The sequence below is a fragment of the Grammomys surdaster genome, unplaced genomic scaffold, assembly GCF_004785775.1.
Source record: "Grammomys surdaster isolate TR1022 unplaced genomic scaffold, NIH_TR_1.0 201, whole genome shotgun sequence".
NCBI lineage: Eukaryota > Metazoa > Chordata > Mammalia > Rodentia > Muridae > Grammomys > Grammomys surdaster.
This window is the reverse complement of record NW_021604646.1, coordinates 8,143,969-8,167,353: the sequence shown is the minus strand read 5'-3', so window position 1 is coordinate 8,167,353 and position 23,385 is coordinate 8,143,969. Positions and strand designations below refer to the sequence as shown.

The 23,385-nt window shown below is 52.9% G+C and overlaps 1 protein-coding gene across 1 annotated transcript; it reads right to left on the bottom strand.

Moving 5' to 3' along the window:
• Positions 1–4,271: 4,271 nt before the first annotated feature.
• On the bottom strand, positions 4,272–20,283 carry Ccdc102a (coiled-coil domain containing 102A). Its single transcript, XM_028770444.1, has 10 exons — positions 20,228–20,283; positions 16,114–16,243; positions 15,298–16,019; positions 13,617–13,843; positions 11,933–12,041; positions 10,392–10,508; positions 9,864–10,073; positions 8,116–8,286; positions 7,430–7,533; positions 4,272–5,172 (listed from the first exon to the last, which is right to left on the bottom strand). The coding sequence occupies exons 3-10, from the start codon at positions 15,877–15,879 to the stop codon at positions 5,043–5,045; spliced, it is 1,650 nt and encodes a 549-aa protein (XP_028626277.1). The 5' UTR covers positions 15,880–16,019; positions 16,114–16,243; positions 20,228–20,283; the 3' UTR covers positions 4,272–5,042.
• Between the last annotated feature and the right edge of the window lie 3,102 nt (positions 20,284–23,385).

Here is a 23,385-nt window from a genome sequence, read left to right as displayed (position 1 = left end):
AGAGAGAGAGAGAGAGAGAGAGAGAGAGAGAGAGAGAGAGAGAGAGAAAGGAGGAAAGGAGAAGAGAGAAGAGAAGAGGAGTAGAGGCCAGCCATGAGCACGTGAAGAGAGTGAGTTGGGGGAGGGTAATAGAGAGAGTGAGGGAGCAGGAACAAAAGAGCAAGTGATAGAGGAGGGGGCAAGCAGCCCCTTTTAGAGTGAGTCAGGCACACCTGGCTGTTGCCAGGTAACTGTAGGGCAGAGCCTAGACTAAATGCCAACAGCAATATAGGTGTGAATCCCCATCCCTAGCTCCCCCTGACTAAGACAGTCTCTCTCTTCTTCATGATGCTGAGGGTGGAACCCAGGGCCTTGCACAAGCCAAGCAAATTGAGCTCTACTATTGAGCTCAACCCCTTGAGTTAACTGGATGTAGGAGCAGGAACCAAGGATTAGGAGTTACTGGAAGGATCTATGATTCTCAGGATGGAGCTAGACCTCAGCTTCTAGATGAAGTTCCTAACTCAGTGTCCCTAAGTGAGCGGATGGAGTGAGGCTAGGGATGAGAAAGGACACTGCAGAGGACCCAAAGTCTGGTGGTGGCTGTGGTGATATCCTTGGTAAGTAGTTTCCAAGCTCTCGTGGTCAAGGATACTCTGGCCACAAGGCAAGTTCAGAGATGGTCTTTGGGAAGTCAGCGGAGGAGGGGGAAGGAGGAACCCCCAGCAGGAGGGCTGTCTAGATCTAGACCGCACTAAGTGTCAGGGTGCTAAGGACACTTAGAGGATGTGCTCAAGGTGAGCGCTGGTCCCCGAGTGTGTGGCTGCAGCGGTGGACAGCCATGGCTAGTTCTTGGGTGAGAGAAACCTGTCCCTGGGAACCAGGTGTTTACACCACAGAGATCATCAAGTGCAGCGGTGCCTATGAACTGGAGGAGAGCTGGAAGGCATTTCCAGGGAGCCCCTGCTCCCTTGAGAGGCACCTCCCTGGGGCCAGGGAGGCAGCTGGCATCTCACAACCCTGCAATTAGTAGATAAGGTCGCAGTCTTCTGCTGACGGTGGTGGCAGTGGTTAAGGCAGGCTGAGCTGCAGCTGTCTCCTGGGCGCTACCTCTGCCTCCAGGCTCCACCCCCATGCTTCAGAATGATTGGCTGGAATGGCTGTCTGTCAGACTCCTAGGGAGGTTAGGCGCTAGGGTCTTGGGTGTCTGTGCAGAGCAGTGGAAGAAGGCAGAAAGAACATGGGTGGTGGTCTCATAGGAGGTGGGCTTGGCCAGCCCATAGGTGTGTCCCCCTTTGGACAAAAAAAAAATAAAGTTTATTAGAAGATACATAGCCGGTGGGAGAGTGGGAGGGACCATACACATGCCATGCAAATCTGGGGGTGTCAGTGAAAGTGCCTAATAAAGTCTTGGCTAGAGAGCAAGGGCAGACTCTGGATTCCTCGGCCCTCGCTCACAATGCAGAGGGAGGAACCAGACCTGGAACCAGACCTGGGGTGCACACCCAGCCTGTATGGGGAAGCCAAGGCCTTGGATGAGGGGCATTGAGGGTCTGGGTGACTGATGCAAGGAGTCCCTGGGCTGCCTGCTTTTTCCAGAAGATACCCCCTACACACACACACACACACACACACACACACACACACACACACACAAATCTAAGTAGATATGGTAGGCCATGTTCTGGCTTCAGTTTTCTTTTCTTTTTTCTTTTTTTTTTTTTTGAAACAGGGTTTCTCTGTGTAGCCCTGGCTGTCCTGGAACTCACTCTGTAGACCAGGCTGGCCTCAAACTCAGAAACCTGCCTGCTTCTGCCTCCCAAGTGCTGGGATTAAAGGTGTGCGCCACCACTGCCTGGCTCTGGCTTCAGTTTTCTATTACCTGGTTCTGCATTCTTTCTCCACTCCTCTATAATACTCCCCTACCATACTTTTCAAGATGAGGTCTCACTATGTAGCTCTGGCTATCCTGGCATTCACTGTCAACCAGGCTTGCTTTGAACTCATAGGTCTGGCTGTGTCTGCCTCTTGCTAGGATTAAAGGCTTGCAACCCTACACTCAGTTTATCCTACCTTTCTCTATCCCTCTGTCATTCCTTTCTCTCACCATCCCTGGACACTGTGGTTGGTGGGATGAGGTGGGATGGGGGTACCAGACAAAACAACTATTCACACTAAGAGAAACAGGTAGGCTGAAGCTGTGAAGGGCTGTTGGGGGAGGGAAACTCTGGGTGGGTGGTGGGATTCATCCTGGCTTGGAAAAGACCAGCTATGCAAGAAGTGCCAAAGGCCATAGGCTCCTTATCCTGGATGGGTAGCGTGGGCAGGCTCTTTACTGAGACTGCTCGAATCAGGATGAGACCACGACTACACCGCTGTCTGGTTGCTGCTGCTCCCTCTGAGCTCTGGATTCCGGCATAATTGGGACGGTGATAGTGGTATGCCTGTCTCACTGACTGGTGGGAAACCCTGAAAAGAAGCTGAAACTTTTGCCAGTTGCCCTTCCAGCGACCCAAGCCCATTAAGTGACAAGTGTCCCTTGGCATGGCTGTACCTCACACTGGCTGCCTTCTGGCTCCCCCTTGCACTGTTCAAAAGGGACCCTGCCCTCAAATGTCTCCCTAAGTCGGCACGAGATAAGGCTGCCGGACCTGGTGGGGACTGAGGTACAGAACGCCTCTTACCTCCTGAGAGCAGCTGGGGCCACCTGGGAGCAGGGACGCTGTGGTCAGAGGTGCTGACGGCTCAGGAGAGGGAAACCCACATTTGGATGGGCAGACTTCCCATGACTAATATTAGCAGCACATTAAAGATTTTCCTTAAGGCACCATGTGAGCCAAAGCGAATGCTTCTGTGCGCCATGACCCCTGGATGACTTTCACTGAAAGTAGCAGTGACCCATGAAAGGCTGCGAGCAGGGCCCAGCCCCCACACTGCACACACCCCCCTTACATTCCCCAAGCCTTGCTCTGGCTTCCCTTTCCCAGATCAGCTCCCCTGTCCACTGACACTCTCCGAGAAGCCTGGTGGAGAGATAGACACGGTGAGGAGGCCCCTGCTCCACACTATCTCTCTGGAGGTGCCAGGGAGTCTGGGGGAGCCAGGCTCTGCTCAGTGTCTGGGAATGGCAGCTGTCAGTGAGGGCCTGGCTTCTAGCTCCTAGAGGTCAAAGGGCAGCACTCTCAATCTTTTCTCGGTCCATTTCCTGTTTGAGAGAGGAAGAAGAAAAATCCCTGGCAGGAGAGGGTCCTTTCCTGCTGGGCTGACTCCTGGGGACAGCTTTCCGGTATAGGGTAGGGGTGGGGACAGCCTCTTTTTCCTTTCTTCCTTCACCTGGCAGCCCACCAACACCATCAGTTGAGGATAATGACTCCTGTTCTGGGCTCTGGCTCCCTGCTGGGGCCCCTCAACACCTCAGTCCCCAGGGCTCATGGCACCTGTGGATCCTAGCAGTGTAGTCTGCCTCCGGGGACCTTCCTGACCAGATCACACAAAGATAAAGTCTTTACTGCAGCTCTCCACTCCGGAACAGGGAACCTTTTTATGAACTCAGTTGAACTTCTCTTTGTGCTAGGCTGAGCCTCTTGTACACCCCTGAGTACAGGAAGCTGCCACCAGCCTGTTGGAGCAATCCTCACCTCTGCAGAGCCTGTCAGGAGAGCAAGATTCCTGAATTCCCCTTGACTTTAGAAAAAAAAAATTGGGAGTGGGGTGTGGGTTCAAGACAGGGTTTTCTATATAGTTCTGGCTGTCCTGGAACTCACCCTGTAGAGCAGGCTGGCCTTGAACTCAAGAGCTCTGCCTGCCTCTGCCTCCAGAGTACTGGGATTAAAGGCCTGCGCCACCACTGCCTTCTTAATTTTAATAAATGTAACTGTCTGCTGTTGTGTCTCTGTCAAACTCTTTATAAATCTGCTAATTAATTTTGGAAATTAGATGTCAAAACTAAAAGTGTCATCTGGATGTGGTGGGGCATGCCTGTCATCCTGGTGATTGAGGGAGGAGGGCTAAGTTCAAGGCCAGTCTGTGGTACGGGTTCAGGCTAGCCAGTGCTACAAAAGACCGTACCTCAAATAAACAACCAAAGAAGAGGGTTTCCTATCTCCTGTAAGTGAATTTCCACCAATCTCCCAATCCTGCTGCAATCAGCTCTTCACCCTGCTGGCAAATCCTCCTGCCCATGGTAGACCTCCCGGAAGTGTAACATAGTTTTGTATTTACAAAATTGATTATTATTATTACTAGTGTGTGCGTGTACCTGTGGAAGTCAGAGGACTTTATGGAGTTCACTCTCTCTGTCCACCTTTACTCAGGCTCCGTGGTTCAAACCCGGGTTGTCAGGCTTGTGTTCCAAGTGATTTTACCCAGTGAGCCACAGAATACTATCCTCCAGATGCGAAACCTGAGGCTCAGAGAAGGTGATGGATGTCCCTGAGGTTGCACAGTCAGTCAAGGGTAGAACAGAGATTTGAACCCATGGACTGAAGTCTCTTCATGTCTAGATAAGACAGGTACCACATTTCCTTGTTTCCCAACAAACTGGACACCAGATCCCTCAGCTGCCCCGGTATTCACTCATTCACTCAACAATCTTGGAGTCTAGTTCAATGTTTGGTGCAGGCTGATGCCGACCCGCCTTGCCTCCTCTCAGAGGCTTCTGCACTTTCAGGACTCTGCCCTAAGAGCTTGAAGTCCATTTATTACAAAAGTCTGAGTTCATGGTATCTTACTATGAATAGCCCCTTCCAGACCACCAAGCCTCCCCTACTGGGTCCCATCTCTGCATGAAGTCCTATGCAGGCGGGGTCTTAAGATCTGGGTGCTGGGCTGTCAGATGGGCCCAAGCAACCCTCGCCACATATACAATATACATATCCAACAGGCTCCCCCTTCAGGGAGTGTGATTAGGTGAAACTTCTGCCTTCCTGGGAGAGAAGGAAGTGGTTCGAAGCAGGGGGATGGAACCTAAGCGAGGACAGACAGCAAAGACGGCTGTCCGGCTTGAGAGGATGCTCGGCTGGGCATCTGTGCTTCGGGGCCAGTCCTGTTCTGCCCTGGATGCTCTAGGCCACCTGGATTTGCAGGTCTTCATCCTCGTCTAGGTCACTGGCTCCGTCTCCGGCTTCCTCGGTGCCAAATCGGGTACTACGAATCTTTCCAAAAAGGGGTGCAGTTTGCTGTTGCCTGCGGAGCCTGAGGGGTGGTAGAGTAACAGGTCAGAGCAGGAATCAAAGTGCATCTGTGCTGGCCGTGGCTGTGCCCTTCTGAGCTGCAGTGTACCCTGCGGTACCTGTGCTCAGATGCTGAAACACTATCATCACGTCAGTTTACAAGGATACGGAAGCACAAGGGAGTTAAATGACTTGCCCAAAGTCACTCAGGCAGGAGACTGTGGGGGTTGGGCTCTGAGTTGCAGTACCAGCTCTGGTGTAGATAGCAGTCTGAGAGAAGGACTGAGAGAACTGAGTGAGATGGGTCTGGTTCCTCATAGAGAAGCAAGAGACCAAGGAATAGGACGTGGGGCACACTACGTTCCTAGTGTCTGCTCAGCCCCAGTTCCTCACATTCCGATTTCCAAAGCCAAAATGTGCCAGACAGACCTTGGCCATATGAGGAGGAGGAGTTGGAGAAAACACACTGCCCCCAACAAGGCAGTAGCTCCGTGCATCTTACTGGAAGGCATGAATTATTAACGTGGCAGGGAGGTGCGAGAGTGCAGCTCCATTACTGCACTGTGATTTAGTGCCCTGTCCCGGAACATTAAAGCAAGAAAAGTTACAAACTAAAATGAGGCAGCAATCCTGGGTGGCCCTGCCCGCCCCGGACAGAGGTGCTGGCGAGGCTGAGCAGAGCCAGGCTGCCCATTTTGGGAGTTTATGGCTCCCCAGGAATGTGGCTGAGACTTCTGGAAAGCCCCAGGCTCTGTGAGTGGCCTGCTGAGGCGGGGGGTGGGGGGGATGGGGGGGACTGGGGAGGCACGATTTACAGGGTTGGACCTTGTGGAGCTGGGCATGGAATAATCTTGACTCAGGTCCACGCCTGGGCCCTGTATAAATTTCAGATGTCACTTAGGCTATGGGGAAACTGAGACCCCATTGATTATGCCACACAACCATGAGGCCTGCCTCCAAAGCCCATCCTAACCACAAGCTCTCAGCACACAGCAGCACTAAGCAGATGCTCAATAAACCCATTTCTGATAACCAGGAGATCCCACCAGGCCAATCACTATTGAGCGGTCATCGAAGGGCTTTCCCTTGTCTTCCCAGCCCTGAGGGAAAAGATCCCCCACTTCTTTGCCTCCCAGCAGGCTCTTGACACAGTATCTAGCCCACACTTTAGTCCCCTCCCAGGAAAGGCAATGGGTGTGGCCAATTAGTGCAAATGGTAGCTCAGCATTTGTTGGTCCAGGTTCTGTCCAAACAATTCTCATGAAGCCCAGGCTAGCCTCCAATTCCTTTATGTAGCTGAGGACAACCTTGAACTGTTGATCTGCCTCTATCTCTTGAGTTTATGTGGTGCTGGGGGTCAAATCCGGGTCTCAGAATATCTGCCGCAAGTTACTAAGCTAGATCCCCAGTCAAGTGCAAGTGATGTCACAGCGTCTATTGGTTCAGGTGCTTTTTAAAGAGTCAATAAGCTCTCTTCACTATCACAGTGACTGCTCGCCATTTTACAGATGGGGGAGCTGACCCAGGAGGGTTCAGTGTCCTAAGGTCACCCAGCCTTTCTAAGTCTGGCTGCAGAACCTGGGTCCCTCCACCCACAGGTTAGAAGGCAGGTATGGGTGTAGCCACACTGGCCCTATGTTCTTGCGGCTTCCCAGCTATGACTCTGGAGGGCTCTGCTTGAGTTCTTTGCCATGTCCAGGTAGCCTTGAAAGTGGAAAGTGTATAGAGGAGACAGGATTTAGAGTTGGGACAGTGGGATGGGGACAGGAGAGGTGGCAGTGTACCATGAGGGTGGATCTAAATACTTCTCCACTTCCTTCAGGGGCTGAAGGTTCCAGCCATAGCTGAGGGACTCGGCCTCTCCACTATGCTATTTCCTACCCTTCAATCTTTCATATTCCTGTTGTCCCTCAGGTTACCCATCCCCAAGACCCAGGAGGGTGGTTCTGTTTCTTGCCAAGGACTCCCAACATCACTGCTGTCCAGAGCCGGGCCTCCTTGGCAGGTGGCCCAGAGCCTGCCTCCTTGGCCGCCTTCCACGTACTCACACCAACACTAGCCCGCCCACCTAAAGGAGACAATTCCAGAGCCCACAGCTGGGCTGTCTTCCTGCAGCCACTCCCCTCCAGCTTCCTGGCCCTGGCCCTTCCTGTTTGGAGGAGGACAGGATTCTCACCCCAAGCGTTCTTCCTTCTTGTCTTCCCCTCCGGGTCTCTTGAGGGTTCTGGCCCTGGCCCTGTGCACTTAGGACCCTCCCCCGGCAGAGCATCCTTGCTTACCTGGACTGCAGGTGTTCCAGCTGCACCTGGAGGTTCTCGCTCTGTTCTGTCTGCTCATCCAGGGACCGTTGCAGCTTCCGTGCCTGGTTGTGGGCCTCATCCAGCTGGGGTGAGCAGGACAGAGAACCTGAGGATCAGCTCGGGCAGAGCCGCCTGGCTCAGCCACTTCCCCTGTTCTGTTCTGGAACCCTGTGATCCAGCTCTGGTGCCTGAGGCTTTGCCATAGGACCACTTCCATTCCGATCTCCGTCCTTGCAAGCCACCAGCCTCTAGATCTACCCAGCATGCAGCAATCTACCCAGCACCCACCCAAATGCCCAGCCACATAGCCTTTCACCCATACTCACCTGCTTCTCATCAGATACCCTTCCTTCCCTGTCCACTGACCCACCTAGTCACCAATCTGTGTTTGTACCCATCATCCACTGCACACCTGTTGCTCTACCCCATTCACCCACTCTGCTCACCATCCATCTGTCCATCTAGTTCTCTGTGCATGAGGGAATCCTCCTGCCTTCGACCTAACTGTTTACACCACCCTTTGCTTCACTGGCTCATTCACTCAGCTCATCCACTTTCCTTTCATCTCCTGATGCCCTCACTTCCTGTCTCAGGTGCCAGGCCCTCACCATACAGGAGCACCGGTGAGCATACAGCTCATTCCTCTCAGGCCTGTTGGTACTTGCCTCATCCTCAGCCTGGGCCAGCTCTTTCTTGAGCTCTTCCACCCGCAGCCGCAGCTTCTTGACCTCTGTCTCGTGCTGCTCCACGCGCCGATTGGCATGTGCCAGCTCGGCCACCTTCTCTTGGAACTGCTTCTTCAGCTTGCCGTGGACGTGTTTCAGATCTGCCAGCTCCTGCAGGGGTGGGGAGGCTCAGGCCACATGCTCAGGGAGGCCCATGGGGCCACGTGTCTCCTCTGAAGGGATGCCCCACTTGCTGGGATGTTCTCAGCGCTAAGGGTGGGTGATCACCTGGGGGCTGGCAGTGCTACCTAGTGAGGTGAGAAGGCTGGGTGTGTGACTCAGTGGCTCCACCTGGATGTATGACTGTAATGAGCCAGGAGGGTGTCCAGTGGGCTGTGGAGCTTCAGGTCAGGATTTGGGGAAGCAAGGAAGTTTATACAGTCTTAGTGACAAGCATGTGGCATTAAACTTCTGGCTCTGGGGATGAGGTAGACAGGGGAGCATGGCACAGGAGAAGAGCAGAGGTCAAAAGAGACAGCTAGGAAAAGAGATGGCCACCCTACTCTGGGATCTATCAGTTCCCATTGAAGGGCTCATTGGTCCTGTCCAGTCCCACCCCAGCAGGGTCCATTGTCTAGCACCCCTTGCAGCCTTGGGAACTACAATGTCCTCCCATCCTCTGTCCTACCACAGCCTGCCACCTGGCAGCTTCCCACCTCACCCCTGCTGGCTCACACTGCAGCCATGGCTCCTGCTTCGTCTGCCTGGGACCCCTTGTCACACCTACCCAGACAGAGTCCTCATTTCTTCTGTGACTCCCCTGTTCTTACTCTACCCTCTGGATGGTCAGCTTATCACCAGGTAACTTCTGCTTCTCCGGCAAACCTCAGCTCAAAATCGCTGCCCTCCAAGGGAAGCCTTATCAGGACCAGGCCTGACCATGTGATGGAGACCAGCACTCTGTTCCTTTAAACCATCATTCATGGAACAGGTAGACACACCTGTCTGCTCATTGCTGCCAGCATCACATAGTAGGTGCTCAGCATATGTAGCTACCATAATTATCAACTGCCTTATCTTATAGGAGTTTAATAAGTGCAGTTACAGGTTGAGTATCTTTTATCTGAAGTGCCTAGGCTCAAGCATTTTGATTTATAATAATAATAATAATAATAATAATAATAATAATAAAAGTCTCATGTAGCCCAGGCTGGCATTGAATTCTCTCTGTAGCCAAGGATGACTGTGAACTTCTGATCCTCCTGCTTCTACCTTCCGAGCACTGGGACTCTAGGTGTGAGGGTGGGAGACATCACACTATGCTATGCGGTGCTGAGGACGGGATCCAGGGCTTTGTGCATGATTGGCAGGTACCCTACCAAACTTTATCTTTAGCCTCGATTCCACAGTTTTTGGACTTTTGGGGGGTATTCACACATACATCATGAGGTCTCTCGGGGACAGGCCCTGGGTCTAAACATAGAATCCACTAGTTTAATGCATAAGTCACCAGGGCTTGAGGGCAATTTTCTTCAGCAATTTTTTCTGCCCTAACATTTTGATTGGTACCTTCCACACATAGGTGTGAAGTTTTGTGTTCTTTTAAGGCATTGTGTTGATACTTAAAGCTGGGGTTTGGGAGCCTTTTGGATGTCTGGTTTGGGGATCAGGGAGGCTCAGCCTTTACTGCAGCTATCCACACACAGGTCAAACAATAGTGTGCTGAGTAGCTGGATGGCCTGTCCCACCTTGTTCTTCTCGAAAAGAGCAGCCTGGCTGGCCCTCAGGTCACTGTCCAGGGCACTGGCATTCTGCCGCCGTCTGCGGGCCAGAGCCTCCTCCAGGTCTCCAACCTGTGCGCGCAGCTTCTTGTTCTCCCGTTCCAGGCCCAGCTTCTCTGTCTCCAGCCGCTCTCTGCGGCCCCACTCGGCTGCATTCTCTGCCTGGAGCCTTTCCATCTGCAACAGTGGAGGGAGGTAGTGAGACTCCAGGGGGACAGGAGCTAGATGAACCCCCCCCCTTCTGAAGCCAAAAATGGCACCAGGAAGCAGATCCAGCTGCAGCAGCTATAATTATGCTGGGCTTTTATTTTTTTTCACGGTGTGCAGGATGTGGGGGCGCTTCTGGGTTTTGTGTGGGAAAGGGGGTGTCTCCTGCAGGCTAGGCCCCTGGGGTGTAGACAGTCCCTCACAGCACAGCTGGGACTTCTGTCCTTTTCCTACGGAGTGCTCAACTGAACCCCTGAGCATTGCCCCTCCATCCTGCCCACCACTGACCTCACCCCTCAGCTCAGCCATCTTGCGATCCATGCTAGAGCGTGCACCCAGCTCGTCCTCCAGGTCTTCCGACATGCGGCCCAACTCATCCTGGTGCGTCTCCTTTAGGATGCTGAGCTGCAAGAACATCACCCAGCCTGGTCATGACGACCGCCAGGATCTATCCCAGAGGCAGTACTAGAGGTGAGCACCGGCCAAGGTGATGAAGGACTCAGAGTAGGCTGGTCACTCCGAGAGTTCTTGATGCCTTGAGGTAGCGCCCAACTCCTATGCTCTCAACAAAGTCCTGCAACATCTTGCTCCCATGTACTCCTCCCATCCACCTGGCTTCTTCCCACTGCTCACAGGACGGCACACCTAGAGGGCAGGGAGCTTGTCTGCCTTCCCCGTGGCTCTCAACACCAGTGTGTATGTACGGATATCAGAACTGCTGTGGACCCTTCTCCCAAGCTGCTGGTCCACACAAGTACACAGTGAGCCTCTAAGACAATACTGTGGAAGGAAGCCAGGCACGAGAGCATTTTCTGCTCAGCTGCACATCTGCACTCTGTTAGTGTCCTTCCCGCAACCACAGTTGGTTGTCTGAATAGTGTGGGGCCAGGTTCCCGGACCCCAAAAGGAGAAGGGAGATTCAAGCATGTAGGCAGGGGTTCTGGGACTCTCTTCTGAGCTTGAAGTGATTCCCAGGAAAGATCTGGTCTGGGCAATTTTCCAATACAAGTCTCTGGTCTTTGACCTCTGTGAACCCAGAGGATCCCACGAGGCTTTTCCAGGATGGCTGCGCCCCCTGGTGGCCATACCCAATCCTTTCAAGAGGCAGACGAGGTAGCCTGCTTTGAGCACCTCACGGCTGAGATGGGACCCTGAGGTTGCAGCTTCTTTGACTGCCAAGAGGCTTCAGTTTTACTTGACACACACTAAATGTCGCATCTGACACTTCTTCTCTTGTCACAAATGCTCAGAAATTTAGCCCCTCGATCCTCCCTGACAGGATTGGCTAGCCACACTACCTTCAGGTGTCTGCCTACTCCAGGACTGCTGCTGTGAGCACCCAAATCCCCTATATGCTCAAGAATGGCTTCATCTAGCCCCTTTAGGTCTTGATTCAGACAACATCATGTAGGGAGTGGAGGAGAGATGTTGAGTCAGGGTATCCAAACTGTCCTCGAACTCAAGGCCATCCTCCTGTCTCAGCCTCCCAAGGGCTGGGATTACAGGTGTGACCCACCAGACCCTGCTCATGTCATCTTATAGAGGCCCTCCTTGGCCTCCTTCATGCTGTTTTGATACCTTCATAGCTGACAGATCTTACCTGCAGGGCTGCCATTATCCACCTATCTTAGTACTTGGAACTATGGCTGAGTGAATGGATTCCATTCTAACTTGTCCCCAATGCTGAAATTCCCTAGCGTGCAGCCATCCCCACTGGAAGCCCCACCCCCACCAGGAAGCCCCACCCCACCAGGAAGCCCCACCCCCACCAGGAAGCCCCACCCCCACTGGAAGCCCCACCCCACAGGAAGCCCCACCCCCAGCCTTACTTGCTTCAGCATCTCCTGCTTGGTCTTGCTCAACTCCTCATATTTGATCTTCCATTGGCTGAGCTCCGCCTCCAGCTTCTCAATGTTCTTACTCAGAGCCAGCTTATCCCTGGGGAGTGGGGATAGGCAAGAACACAGACTTTATTAGACTTCTTTTGTTTTGACTTCATTATTTCAGGGACTATATTAGCTTGACTTTGTTGTTGTTGTTTAAACAATAGACTGTACTCCCCCATGTTCTGTGGCTAGAAGTCCGAGATGATGTGTGGGCAGGGGAAGTGGTCAGGAAGAATCTGTCATTCTCTCCCCAGCTTCTGCTGCCTACCTGGTCCCTTTGGCTTTCCTTAGCCAAAGATGCAACGACAGAAGCATCAATCCAACTGTCAGAGGCACTTTTTCTTCCTCCCTCCCTTTCCTCCCTGACCCATGGAACCAGAACTTTATTCATGGTAGGTAAGCACTCGACCACTGAGCTAATCCTCTCTTCCCAAGTCCTCAGGTGATTTTTTTAAAAGTAAAATCACATGTGTGAAACAAGTATACAATCTATACATTTATTTCCTAGACACCAGAGCTGTAGAATATTCATGAACATCAAGTCAGACCCTCTAATTGCCCTCCCCAAAGTCCCCGATGACCTCTATGTTCCGGATCCATGTGTCCGCTAAGTCTCAGTCCAGTCAGGCACTCTTCTGTCACACTCTCCTTCCTCTTCACTGCCCCAGCCTCTGAACTTGACAGAACCAGGACCCTACCCCATAACCTTCTCCTTGCCCATCCACGCCTCTAATTCTCAGATTCCTAGCTTTCAAGGCCACTGATTCATGACCCCTGCCTTTTCATCTCTCGCCCACACTCCTCAGGACCTCCCAGACCCACCTGCTCACAAATTGTTACTATGCTGTGCCAAACACAACTCCTCCAACCCTAAACTGTCTAACTCCCTCTCTGTCCCTGCTTTCCCTGAGCCTGCTACCCTCTCTACCACCAGAAGGAAGTTTGAGGTCACCTTAGGCTACACAGTGAGCTCAAGGTCAGCATGGGTCCATGTATTGAGGCCTTACTTTAAAAACAAAAGGATGGGGGACTGAGAGATGGCTCAGAGATAAAAGTACTTGCTGCTCTTACGGTAGACCTAGGGTTGGTTCCCAGCATCCAAAATGGCAGTTTACAAACATCTATAATTCCAGGGCTAGGGGACCCAATACCCTCTTCCAATATCCATGGGTGCCAGACACTCACATGGTATACACACATACATACACAGACAGAAAGATGGACAGATACACACATACACACACGGACGAAAGGATGGACAGACAGATACACACACACACATCACTCACACTCAAAATTAAAAAAAAATCTTTATTAAAAAATGAAAAAGACTGTAGTGGGTTCACTGTTCTGAAATCTTAGATTGTGGGGTTTGGATTTAGCTCAGTAATCAATGGAAGAGTGCTTCCCTAGCAAGCACCATGCTCTGGGTTCAGTCCTGTAGTGGGGGCTGCAGGGAGGAGGAGAAAAAAGTGATCAAAACCACCAAAACAAAAATCCACCCTGAGGTAAGTAAAACCTGAGACTGTGCCTCAACAGCCTTCATGTGTTATCACTTAAGGATTCTGGGAGTGCCCAGCTCCAGCTCCACACCCCCACCCCCACCCCCACCCCTGCCAGAACTTACTCTCGCTCTTTGAGGAGCACCTTCTGGGATTCATCGAGCCGTAGCCGCAGGGCAGTCAACTTAGAGGTATCCTCCTCTGTACTGGCTGTGTCCTCCCAGGGCAGGCGGTTGCGATCCTGGCGTCCGGAGCTGACCCGAGGGGCCCCAGCTGCCACACTGCAGGCATCCCAGCAGCCCTCTGGCTCCTCTGGTCTGCTCTTCAGCAGGCTCTCTACCAGGTCCAGCTCCTGTGGGGACCAAGGTAAGGGACTGTGGCTGATCCAGGGCCTTGCTCTGGCCACCATCATGGCTATCTGAGGCCCTGCTCTGGAACGAGCTTACTAAGTGACCTGAGGCAGGTGGTCCAGTGCCTTCTGGCCCTGGTTTTGTCTTTTGCGGTTTGTCTCATTCTCCTCTAGGCCTCCCACTTCACATCCTGGAAGAACATTGCCAGCTACCAGGGTTTCCTGTATCCTGGAACATTCCCCGGGAGGGCCTCCATCACCCCAAGTATGCAAACACTGGGTGCACTAGTTGGAACTAGTGAAGCAGGAATTCCTGCCAAGGCTTAGGATTCCAATTCAGAGGCAACCCTGGGCACATGGAGACTGATGGCTCTGAGGACTTGTGGAGGACTAACCTCCCATCCTCCTGACCTCAGATGGTCCCAGGAGGCACCCTGGGTGCCACCTGGGACAGATAGAAATACCAGAAAGGAGGGCCACACCTGCGACTGCAGACTTGGGACTCTAAATTGTCCCTGGGGACTCTAGGATTGTAATGACCATCAAACAAGATGGCAAAGAGAGTGCAAGGGCCTGGTAGTTATGCTAGAAAAATGTCTCTAAATACCAGGCCACAGGGAGAGGCCAGAGAGGAGGGGAGCAGCTAAGAGTCCCATTGCTGGGATCTGGTCTTCTGAGGACCAAAGCTGAGACCTTGCCTTCGTGGCCTGCCCTTGTACCCATCATCCTGACCAACTATAGTGTTAGCATTCACCACCAGGGTACACACCCAGCAGCCGGAGGAAGCAGCACAGAGCTTAGTTCTGAACCTCCCTGTGTCTCAGGGTCTGCTGTAGGAGATAATTTGTCTGTAGGCCCTGAGTGATATGGGGACAGCTACCACCACTGCCCAGGCTCAGCGGGTCCCAACCTCTGGGCTTCTGCAATGACTGTGGATTATGGATTTTGGCACTTCCCACAGCTAATTTGTATGCTTCCTCTCAGTCCCAGCTTAACTGACGTTTTTTTGTTCGTTTGTTTGTTTGTTTGTTTGTTTTTCTGGGAAAGTCTTTCTGTCACCCCTCCCAAAAGCCTGGCTCAGGGACCACATCGCTTCAGGATTAAAGAATGAGGAGTCAGCTTTATCACGAATCTAAGCCAAGTCCATGGATCTCTCCTGTGCTTGGCATGGAAGATTCTTTGATTTTGATGACTTCTAAAGTGGTGTGTGTGTGTGTTCGCGCTCGCTCGCGGTGGCGCCAGCGGCTAGAACTTGAGTTATCTCCAAAGCAAGGTGATCTTTACCTGCCCCAGCTCCCACAACCACCACCACCACCACTACGAGGACGTGGGGCTGACAAGCATATCACTGGAAACCTGATCCTTACTAGCTCTTTTCACTGCACCCTCCCATCTGGGCCCCTGTGCAACGCTGGTCCGAATGCCAGCCTACTTCTAAGCCGTGTAGCAGGGCTGACCTGGCTGCCAGGCGGCCTCTCCACCCCGACGTCGCGCACCGGCTCGTGCTCGCGTTCGGGCTCCGGGCCGTCGTGTGTCTTGTCCGCCGCACCGCGCGCTCCCTGCAGTCGGGCCAGCTCGCGGCCGCGCGCCTCGCACTCGCCCTGCGCCTCCTGGCGCTCGCGGCGCGCGCCCGCCAACTCCTTGGTGAGCGTATCCAGGCGCTGGCGCAGCTGGCGCACCTCTTCCCGCGCACGGTTGCGCTCGGCGCGCACCTTGCTCCACTTCTCGCGCCAGTTCGCCGTGCAGTCCGACCACCAGCGCATCGTTTTCTCCATCTGCAAGGCTCGCGCGCGCGCCTCCTCCAGCTCCCGCAGCCGCAGCTCCTCGCGGCTCTCCCAGTCGCCATCGGCCAACAGAGCGGGCGCAGTCAAGGGTAGTGCGGGTGGCGGTCCCGGGGACGGCGTGCCGCTAGGCGGCGTGGGTGGCAGAGAGTCGGCCGGGCCCATGCGCTCCGGGGACTGGCTGCCCAGGATGGTAAGCAGGCTGCTCTTGGACAGCTGCGGGGACTCAGCCAGCCGCGGGCTCGGGCCGTGGCTCATAGTGAGGCTGGGCTAGCCCTGGGTGGGAACTTGCAGCTAGGCTCAAGGACGCGTGGAACAGAGACCTACATGGTATCACTGCGCGTGACGGACGCCTCGACCCACTGCTCTCTAGGATACTCTGGGATGCCTCTTCAGACCTGCGGAAGAACAGGACCGTTACTGGGCTGTGCCCACCACCGACAGTCACCTCAATCAGCCCTGTGCGTGCTCAGGGGATGAAGGGGGCAATACTGGCGGAAGCAGGAAGAGATATGTTCCAGGGTGATCCCAAGGAGTCCAGTAGGGGCCTTCAGCCCTGGCTCCAACGCCCCTCAAACCTTCAAGGCTGCCACTGGGCCTTTCTGGGCTTCTGCGTCTCCACCTGTAGATTGGGGACAGGGTAAGGAAGACCAGGATTCCTTCATCATCGTGTGCTTCAGATTCACCTGGACCCTCGCTTAATTAACAATTAACAGTTCTATGGGCCAGGCATGCAGCAGAGACTCTACATTTCAGAAGTCCATGTTTGGGGCATGTGAGTATTCAGGTAACATCAGTCACTCAGCCTCCCTATCCCCTCCAAGCAAAGCCACCAACAAGCCCTCTACCACTGAGCTATGCCACCAAGCCCACGCCACCCTCATGACTTACAGTACCGTACATATCTCTCAACCCCAAAGATGCTTGTGTAGACAGTCACCAGCCAGCCACACAGACCCAGGCTCTCGTTCCTAACAGCCATTGTATCTCTCTGACTCAGTGTCTCGGCCCGTGTGCATGACTTGCTAGCCTTGGCGCCCACAAGCATCTAGACATTTCTGCACACACAGACACATCTGGGAACATACAAGCAATCTCATCCACACAAAACAGGGATAAATGACACATACAATCAGAGATGGACCTATAGGCACATAGCTATACAAGTAGCTAGAGATACATTTGAATACATGCGCCAGCACACTGATGGGCCCCTAAATATACACTCCGAAGAGGACTCTGAACTCACACACTCCTCCTTCCCCATTTTCCTGGCCCAGTTCCATCAGAACAGCCCTAAGAGAAACAGCACTAGCATCTGCAGGGGAGAGGAGTGGTGGCTGGCAGGAAGCCCAAGTACCAGTCCTGAAGGCAGGCCTTTCCACAGCCCTACAGTAGAAGTGTGGCAGTGGGGGCTGCTGCCATAGCCACCAGCTTGGAGCTGCCAGGCCTGGCAGCGGGCTCTGCTTGGCTTTGAGAGGACTCCAACTGGCTCCTTCTAGAAAGTCTAAGCCCATGAAACAGGAGCAGGGCAGACATTATCCAGGCCCCTAATGGCTTCCAGGTTGGGGCCTCCAAAGTCAGCCCTGGCCAGTCTGGGTTGCAGGGGGAAGGGGGAAAGGAAGGAACAGTAGGCCAGGAAGGCTGTGAACACCTTCTGCCTTTCTTCTCAGGCCCAGGACAGGTATGCACATGCATGGGGGAGGAGATGAGGCACATCCACCCCTCCCCCACAAGCACACCTGTGCAGACCCCAGTGCGGCTGGCCTCTGCCTAGCAACGCCTCCCCATTCCCACCCTACTCACATAACAGCCTTGGAAACACTCAAGTAGCTTTGCTAACCCAGGTACACACAGGCCTGACTTACGCTATACTGTGCCTCATGCTATCGATACGCAGGCAGGGCCCAGCTGCCCCTTCCTCCCCAGGTTCAGTGCCTTGTTTGGTGACATTATAGGGGGTGGGCTCCTGATTTAGCACAATGCTGCCAAAACACTCCAAGGAGCAGCTCAGGGTGGGAACAGCCTCCATAGACCCAGAGAGTTCCTTTCTGTCTACATTCTTCCTAAAGTCAGGCAGCCCATCCTTCTAATGCAGGTGCCACTACTAGGAGATGTCTGAGATGCCCTGTCCCATTGCACAGCCAGCCATACCTGGCCAGTGGCCTCTTATAGCACAGCCTTCCACTCAATAGGGACATAAGTGCCACTTACTGCTTGTAAGATGGGCCCTGCGTATAGTACTTGCTTAAAGTACTATAGAGGTGCATTGGTGGGATGGAGGATGCAGAGCTGTACCCTTGCATCTGAGCTGAGCATCAGAGCTGCAGGTCTCAGAGCTCCTGAACCTCAGCCATGCCTATGTCACTCCCTATTTCCGGAAACAAGGATACTCTGACTGGACACTCATTTCAGGCCACAGATTTAGTACTGCCCGTAGGAAGTGACCAACATCTTCTTTTGTTCACAGACTCATTGGGAATGTCCCCCTTTCCTTCCACATCTGTAAACACCTACACATCCTGCAAGACAGATCTGCAACATCCCCTCGCTTGAGAAGACTTTCCTAACCTCTGGATACTTCGTGCTAGTTTTCCTAAACACCAGGACCTCCTTCCTCCGGGGCAGCGATTCTCAACCCGTGGGTCACGACCCCTATGGGGACCACAAATCAAATATCCAGTATATCAGATATTTACATAATGATTCATGACAGTAGTAAAATTAGCTACGAAGTAGCAACAAAAATAATTTTATGGCTGGGGGTCACCACAGCATGAGGAAGTATATGCCAGGGCTGCAGCATTAGCGAGGTTATGAACCTCCGCTTTAGAGGATGAGCATTCTATGAAGCTCTCAAAGGCTTCTTGGTCTTGCTAGCTATCTGAACAGGGCTGAGCAGGAATAGGGCGCTGTGTGAATGTTTCCTGAGCTATGGAAGATGGAGAAAGCTCCTATTCGGGGGGTCCTCCTGTGACCAGACAGAGTTTGGGAGGGTTGTGTCAGCCTAAAAATCAGAAGTCGGGGTTTTCAGCCAGGTGCTGATACAGGTAGGTGTCTAAGCTCATCTGTGACCAAGGTCAGAGTCAAGTGTCTGAGCTCTTGCCTGAGGAACTCTCTGATTAGGGAGAGGGAGGAGACAATCAACTTTGTATTCTACCCTCCGTGTTTGGTTTTCTCAGTACCCACGGAGAGGAATGAGCAACACTAAGTCCTGGATGGGGACCAGCTGAGGGATTGGGGAACCCAGGACCTCCACAGCTCAGAATCCTCCCATATCCTCGTAGAATCTTTCAGGTGGACTCTGGGGTAAGCCCAGGGCCACAGGGCTCGCTGTGGGTAGGGATTAGAGCCCAGCAGGAAACCACAAAGAGGACTGCCTGATTGGATAAATGCAGGGCCCAAGACTGGTCAGCCCGCAGACTGTAGGCTGTCTGTCCCTCTGACCATGGATACTAAGAGAGCCCAGCTTACAGCTGCTGGACCTCCAGGAAAGAAACGGAGGGGTGGAGGAGGGAGGAGAGCAGGGTTTCTATGCTAGAACAGAGTTCGTGGCTGGGTCATGACTACCTGAAGGGCACCATGCCCCTGGGAGCACCTACTAGGGAGATCTTCAGATATTTAAGCCCTCCAAACAAACGTCGCTTGGATAAGGGAAAGTTGGAAGCCTTCGTGGGCACCTACTCCAGTCCTAGGACTCTCATCAACTCTTGGCATCGCACATTTGTATAGAACAGACATTAACCCTAGCTTTGCTATTACACACCATGTAGTATGTGCAGATTCCCTGGCCTTTCTGGGCATCAGTTTCCCTATGTATCGAATTGAGAGGCACCAACAAGATTCTTAATACCTCCAGCAGGTGGGCAGACTCTGTGCCAATAAGAACCCATCATACTCCTACAAAAGTTCAGGAATCCGGGCGGATTAAGGGACATTCACTTACACAAACTGAAGTCGCGGGATGGGGAAGAGCGCTACCCCTCGGCACTACCAGGGCAGTGGGCTGCTGAGGTCCCTTCCTTCTCTTAGCATCAAGCCCTTGCCCTACTTTCGGGAATTCCTTAAGTTTTCAGCTTTCCAGGGCCCAGTGCAGCCTTAGTCCCTTACTTGGTAGCCCCTTCACGGGCCACCAGCCCCGCTCCCCCTAGCGGCTGGAGGGGGTGCGGGGGTCCGGTCCTGCAAGGCGCGGTCCCGCCCACCCCACCGCTTGGTTTCCATTGGCAGCGCAACGGGTCTGGGCGTAAAACCGTGCTCCGATTGGCTAGTGCCACCCGTCCGTCCGGCACTCGCCATGGTGACCACGTTGGGTCCCCCGGGAGAGTTCCACATTCCGCCCCCGCCTGCCACCCCCCTCCTGGCCCTGAGGGCATTCCACGGGCGCCCCCTCCCCCACTGTCCCGCTACGGGACCCGGTTTCCACCGGGATGGAGACCGGCCGGGGAACTCCAAGAGGGGACTAAAAAGTTGGGTTCAAGTTTGGGGTGCGGCGGGCGACGCCCGGGCTCCTGTCCCTCGCTGCAAAGTTCTTGCCTCGCGTGAGAGGCTCCGTGACCGCGGCGAGTCCCCGGCCGCGATGACCTCCCGCTCCGCTGTCCCCACTCACCTCGGGCCGGGGCCGGGATTCCGGACGTCCGAGCTGCTGCTCTGGGTGGAGCGGGCGCGGGGCTGGCTGCGGCGGCGGTCGAGAGGCCGGGGGAGGGCCGCCGAGTCTCCTCCTCCTGCCGGGGGAGGGGAAGGGGAGCGGGCGGGGGCCCCGCGTGGGGCGCGGTTTGCTGCGGGCTGGGGCCAGGCTGCGGGACCCCCGCTGGCCCACCCGAGCATGGGGTGGCCCAGGCAGGATCCGCGACCTTGGCTTTCCCGCCAACCACGGGTCTAGGTACCCCGTGACTAGAGTGGGCATCACGACCCACGTGGAGCTTCACCAAGTCCTCACTTTGGTTAGCTACACTACTCCCAGTGGCAGCGCTGACACCAACTGGACCTGGGTCAGAGTTTATGTCCTCACTGGGCCTCAGTTTCCCTTATTTGTACAAAGCGACTTCAGGCCTATAAAGAAGCGTGGATGGGGACCTACTCCCACTGTGGAGTTTTCCCTTCTGGTGTGTGATGGTGCTTGGCAGAGCCCTCCGACCTTCTTGTGCACACCCCTTGAGTTACTATCTCTCTCCTTGGGATAGGGTGTCTGTAGTCTTGTCAGGGAAGAGGAGGGTCAGGATGGTATCTTCCCATCACGTCCTGCTGCGAGATTGTCTGTCTTGCAGTTAGGACCAAAAGTCACAAAACCGTGTGGGCGGCTAGGCTGGGTTGGGTTATTGTCCAGAAAAGAAAAAGATTATGAAGATAAATGAATCATAGTAGACCTCTTGGTTAAGAGTATTTTAATTCTAATTATGGTCCCGAGCATAGTGATTTGTGAAGAGTGAATCACATACTGACTGTTGGAGATTTTTTTTTCTCACGAAGTTGAGCAGTAGCACCCTTCCTACTGATTTGCTATAAGAGATTGCTTTTGTTTTGTTTTACAAAAAGTACCGGGGTTAGCTGGGTATGGTGGTGCACACCTTTAATCCCAACACTTCGGACCTCTAATCCCAGCATTTGGGAGGCAGAGGCAGGCAGATCTCTGTGAGTGTGAGGCCAGTCTGGTCTACCTACATAGTGAATTCCAGGAGAGCTGGGGCTATAGTAGAAAAACCCTGACTTACAAAAATAAATAAAACGAACAAGCAACCAAACAAATTAGGGCTTCCTCAAAAGACAAGGATCACTTTGACCCCACTCCCACCTCCACCCCCGGTTTAAGGGGATCATGTGTGTATCTGGTGGCCTCCGAGGTCAGAAGAGGGGCTCAGATCCCTTGAAACTAGAGTTATTGATAGCTGTAAGCCACCATGTAGGTGCTGGGAACCAAACTGGGGGCCTCTGAAACAGCACCAAGGGCTGTTAACTACTGAGCTACCTCTTCAGCACTACCTCCCTCCCCCCCCCCCCCCCCCAACACCGAGTATTCTGAGAACTCAGTACATCTTTTTGATGTCGTGCACTTCCCCCCAGACATCCTTCTCTGTGGTCTTCTGCTGCCTTCTCTGCCTCCACCAACTCTGTGAAATCCCACAGATTTTGCAAGTTTTATAGTTTCACTTGCTGGTTCATGTGTTGGGCAGGCAGTGCGAGGTGGGTGCTTGACACATGCTATAATCTACAGAAGACCTGTTTGGGTAGGGATGCTTGCACTTTGCTGTAATCTACAGATTACTAGCCCGCAGACGCTCCAGTGGCTGGCCTCTGCTTCACGTACAGGTGGACTGTGTGAGATTCACACATTGATAACTCATGACAAGACAAAACAACAACAACAACAACAACAAAGGCTTCCTTTTTTTGAGCTGGGGAAATGAAAGTTTAGATTGGCTTTTGGCTTGAATGGGATCTCACAGCAGTGAGATGTCCCAGGGATAAGGGATGTCTCAGCAGTGACATCCCTGATCCAAGATCTCAGAGCTCTTCCCGTAAGTGTTTGGACCTGGTAAAGGGTGGGAAGGTGATGTATACTTAGCTTCTGGCTAGATGTCATTGCAACTGAGCCCTTTCTGTTTGGAGAGGAAGTGGTACGTGTGCGCACACACACACTTATGTTTCCAATAGAGTGGATGAGGGGAGCCACTCACTCTTGGATCTTAGTACATGATGGCCATAGGCTAGACAGTTCCCTTAAGTTACCTAGCTGCTCAGCTACTCTGTGTACTGGGCGTCATTACCACCAAGTCATGATGAGCCAGGGGATATCAGAAACCCATTGGTTTGGCTTAAATTCACTCTAGGAAGTGGCAGAGCCTGTATCTCTCAAGTTTGATCACTGTCCCTTCTCTAGGCACCTCTAGTGAAATGCTAATCTGGTTTTAGCCTCTCTTAACTGTGGAGAGGGCAAGGGGTTTTGTCTTCAGATTCAAGACATTGGAGACTGAGTGTGGCCTGTGTATGTCGCTTCTATATCCCCACTGTTACCGTTACCATCAGCACACTGTCATTCCAAATCATTTCTTTATTTATTTATTTATTTATTTATTTATTTATTGTGCATTGGCGTTTTGCCTGCACGCATTATGTCAGTGTAAGGGTGTCACATCTTGGAGTTATAGACAATTGTGAGCTACCATGTGTCCTCCCAGGTTCTCTGAATCATTGAGCCAACTCTTCAGACCACATTGGCATTTTCTGCTTTCTAGAATGTAAGTATATTTCAAGGCAATGTTTCCTATTACTAGAGTAAATAGGAGATCTGTGATTAAGGTCCTGTAAATAGAAAAAATATAAAATGAATAGTGTTCAAATAAAGCAATGCTATTAAAATTTTAGCTAGACGTGCCTTTAATCCCAACACTCAGAAGGCAGAGGCAGGCAAGTCTCTGAGTTGGAGACTAGTTCAGTTTACATGGTGAGTTCCAGGCCAGCCAAAGATTACTGAGTTAAGACCTTAATTCAGCAAAACAAAACAGAATTCAGCTAGAAACTTTGTCATAAAAGATTGCATGTACACCCATGCACACTGGGGCTATGAACGGATTCCAGAGGTAGCAGGAAGCCCTGCTCATCCACAGGTGAATGGATAGAAAAAAGGGGCTGTATATTTACAGTGGAATATTTTTAAACATTTTAAAAGGACACTCCCCCCCCCTTCCTCTTGAGACAAGGTTATGTAGTACAGGCTGTCCTGGAACATTCGATCCTACTGCATTTTTATCCCTAGTGCAGGAAACAGAT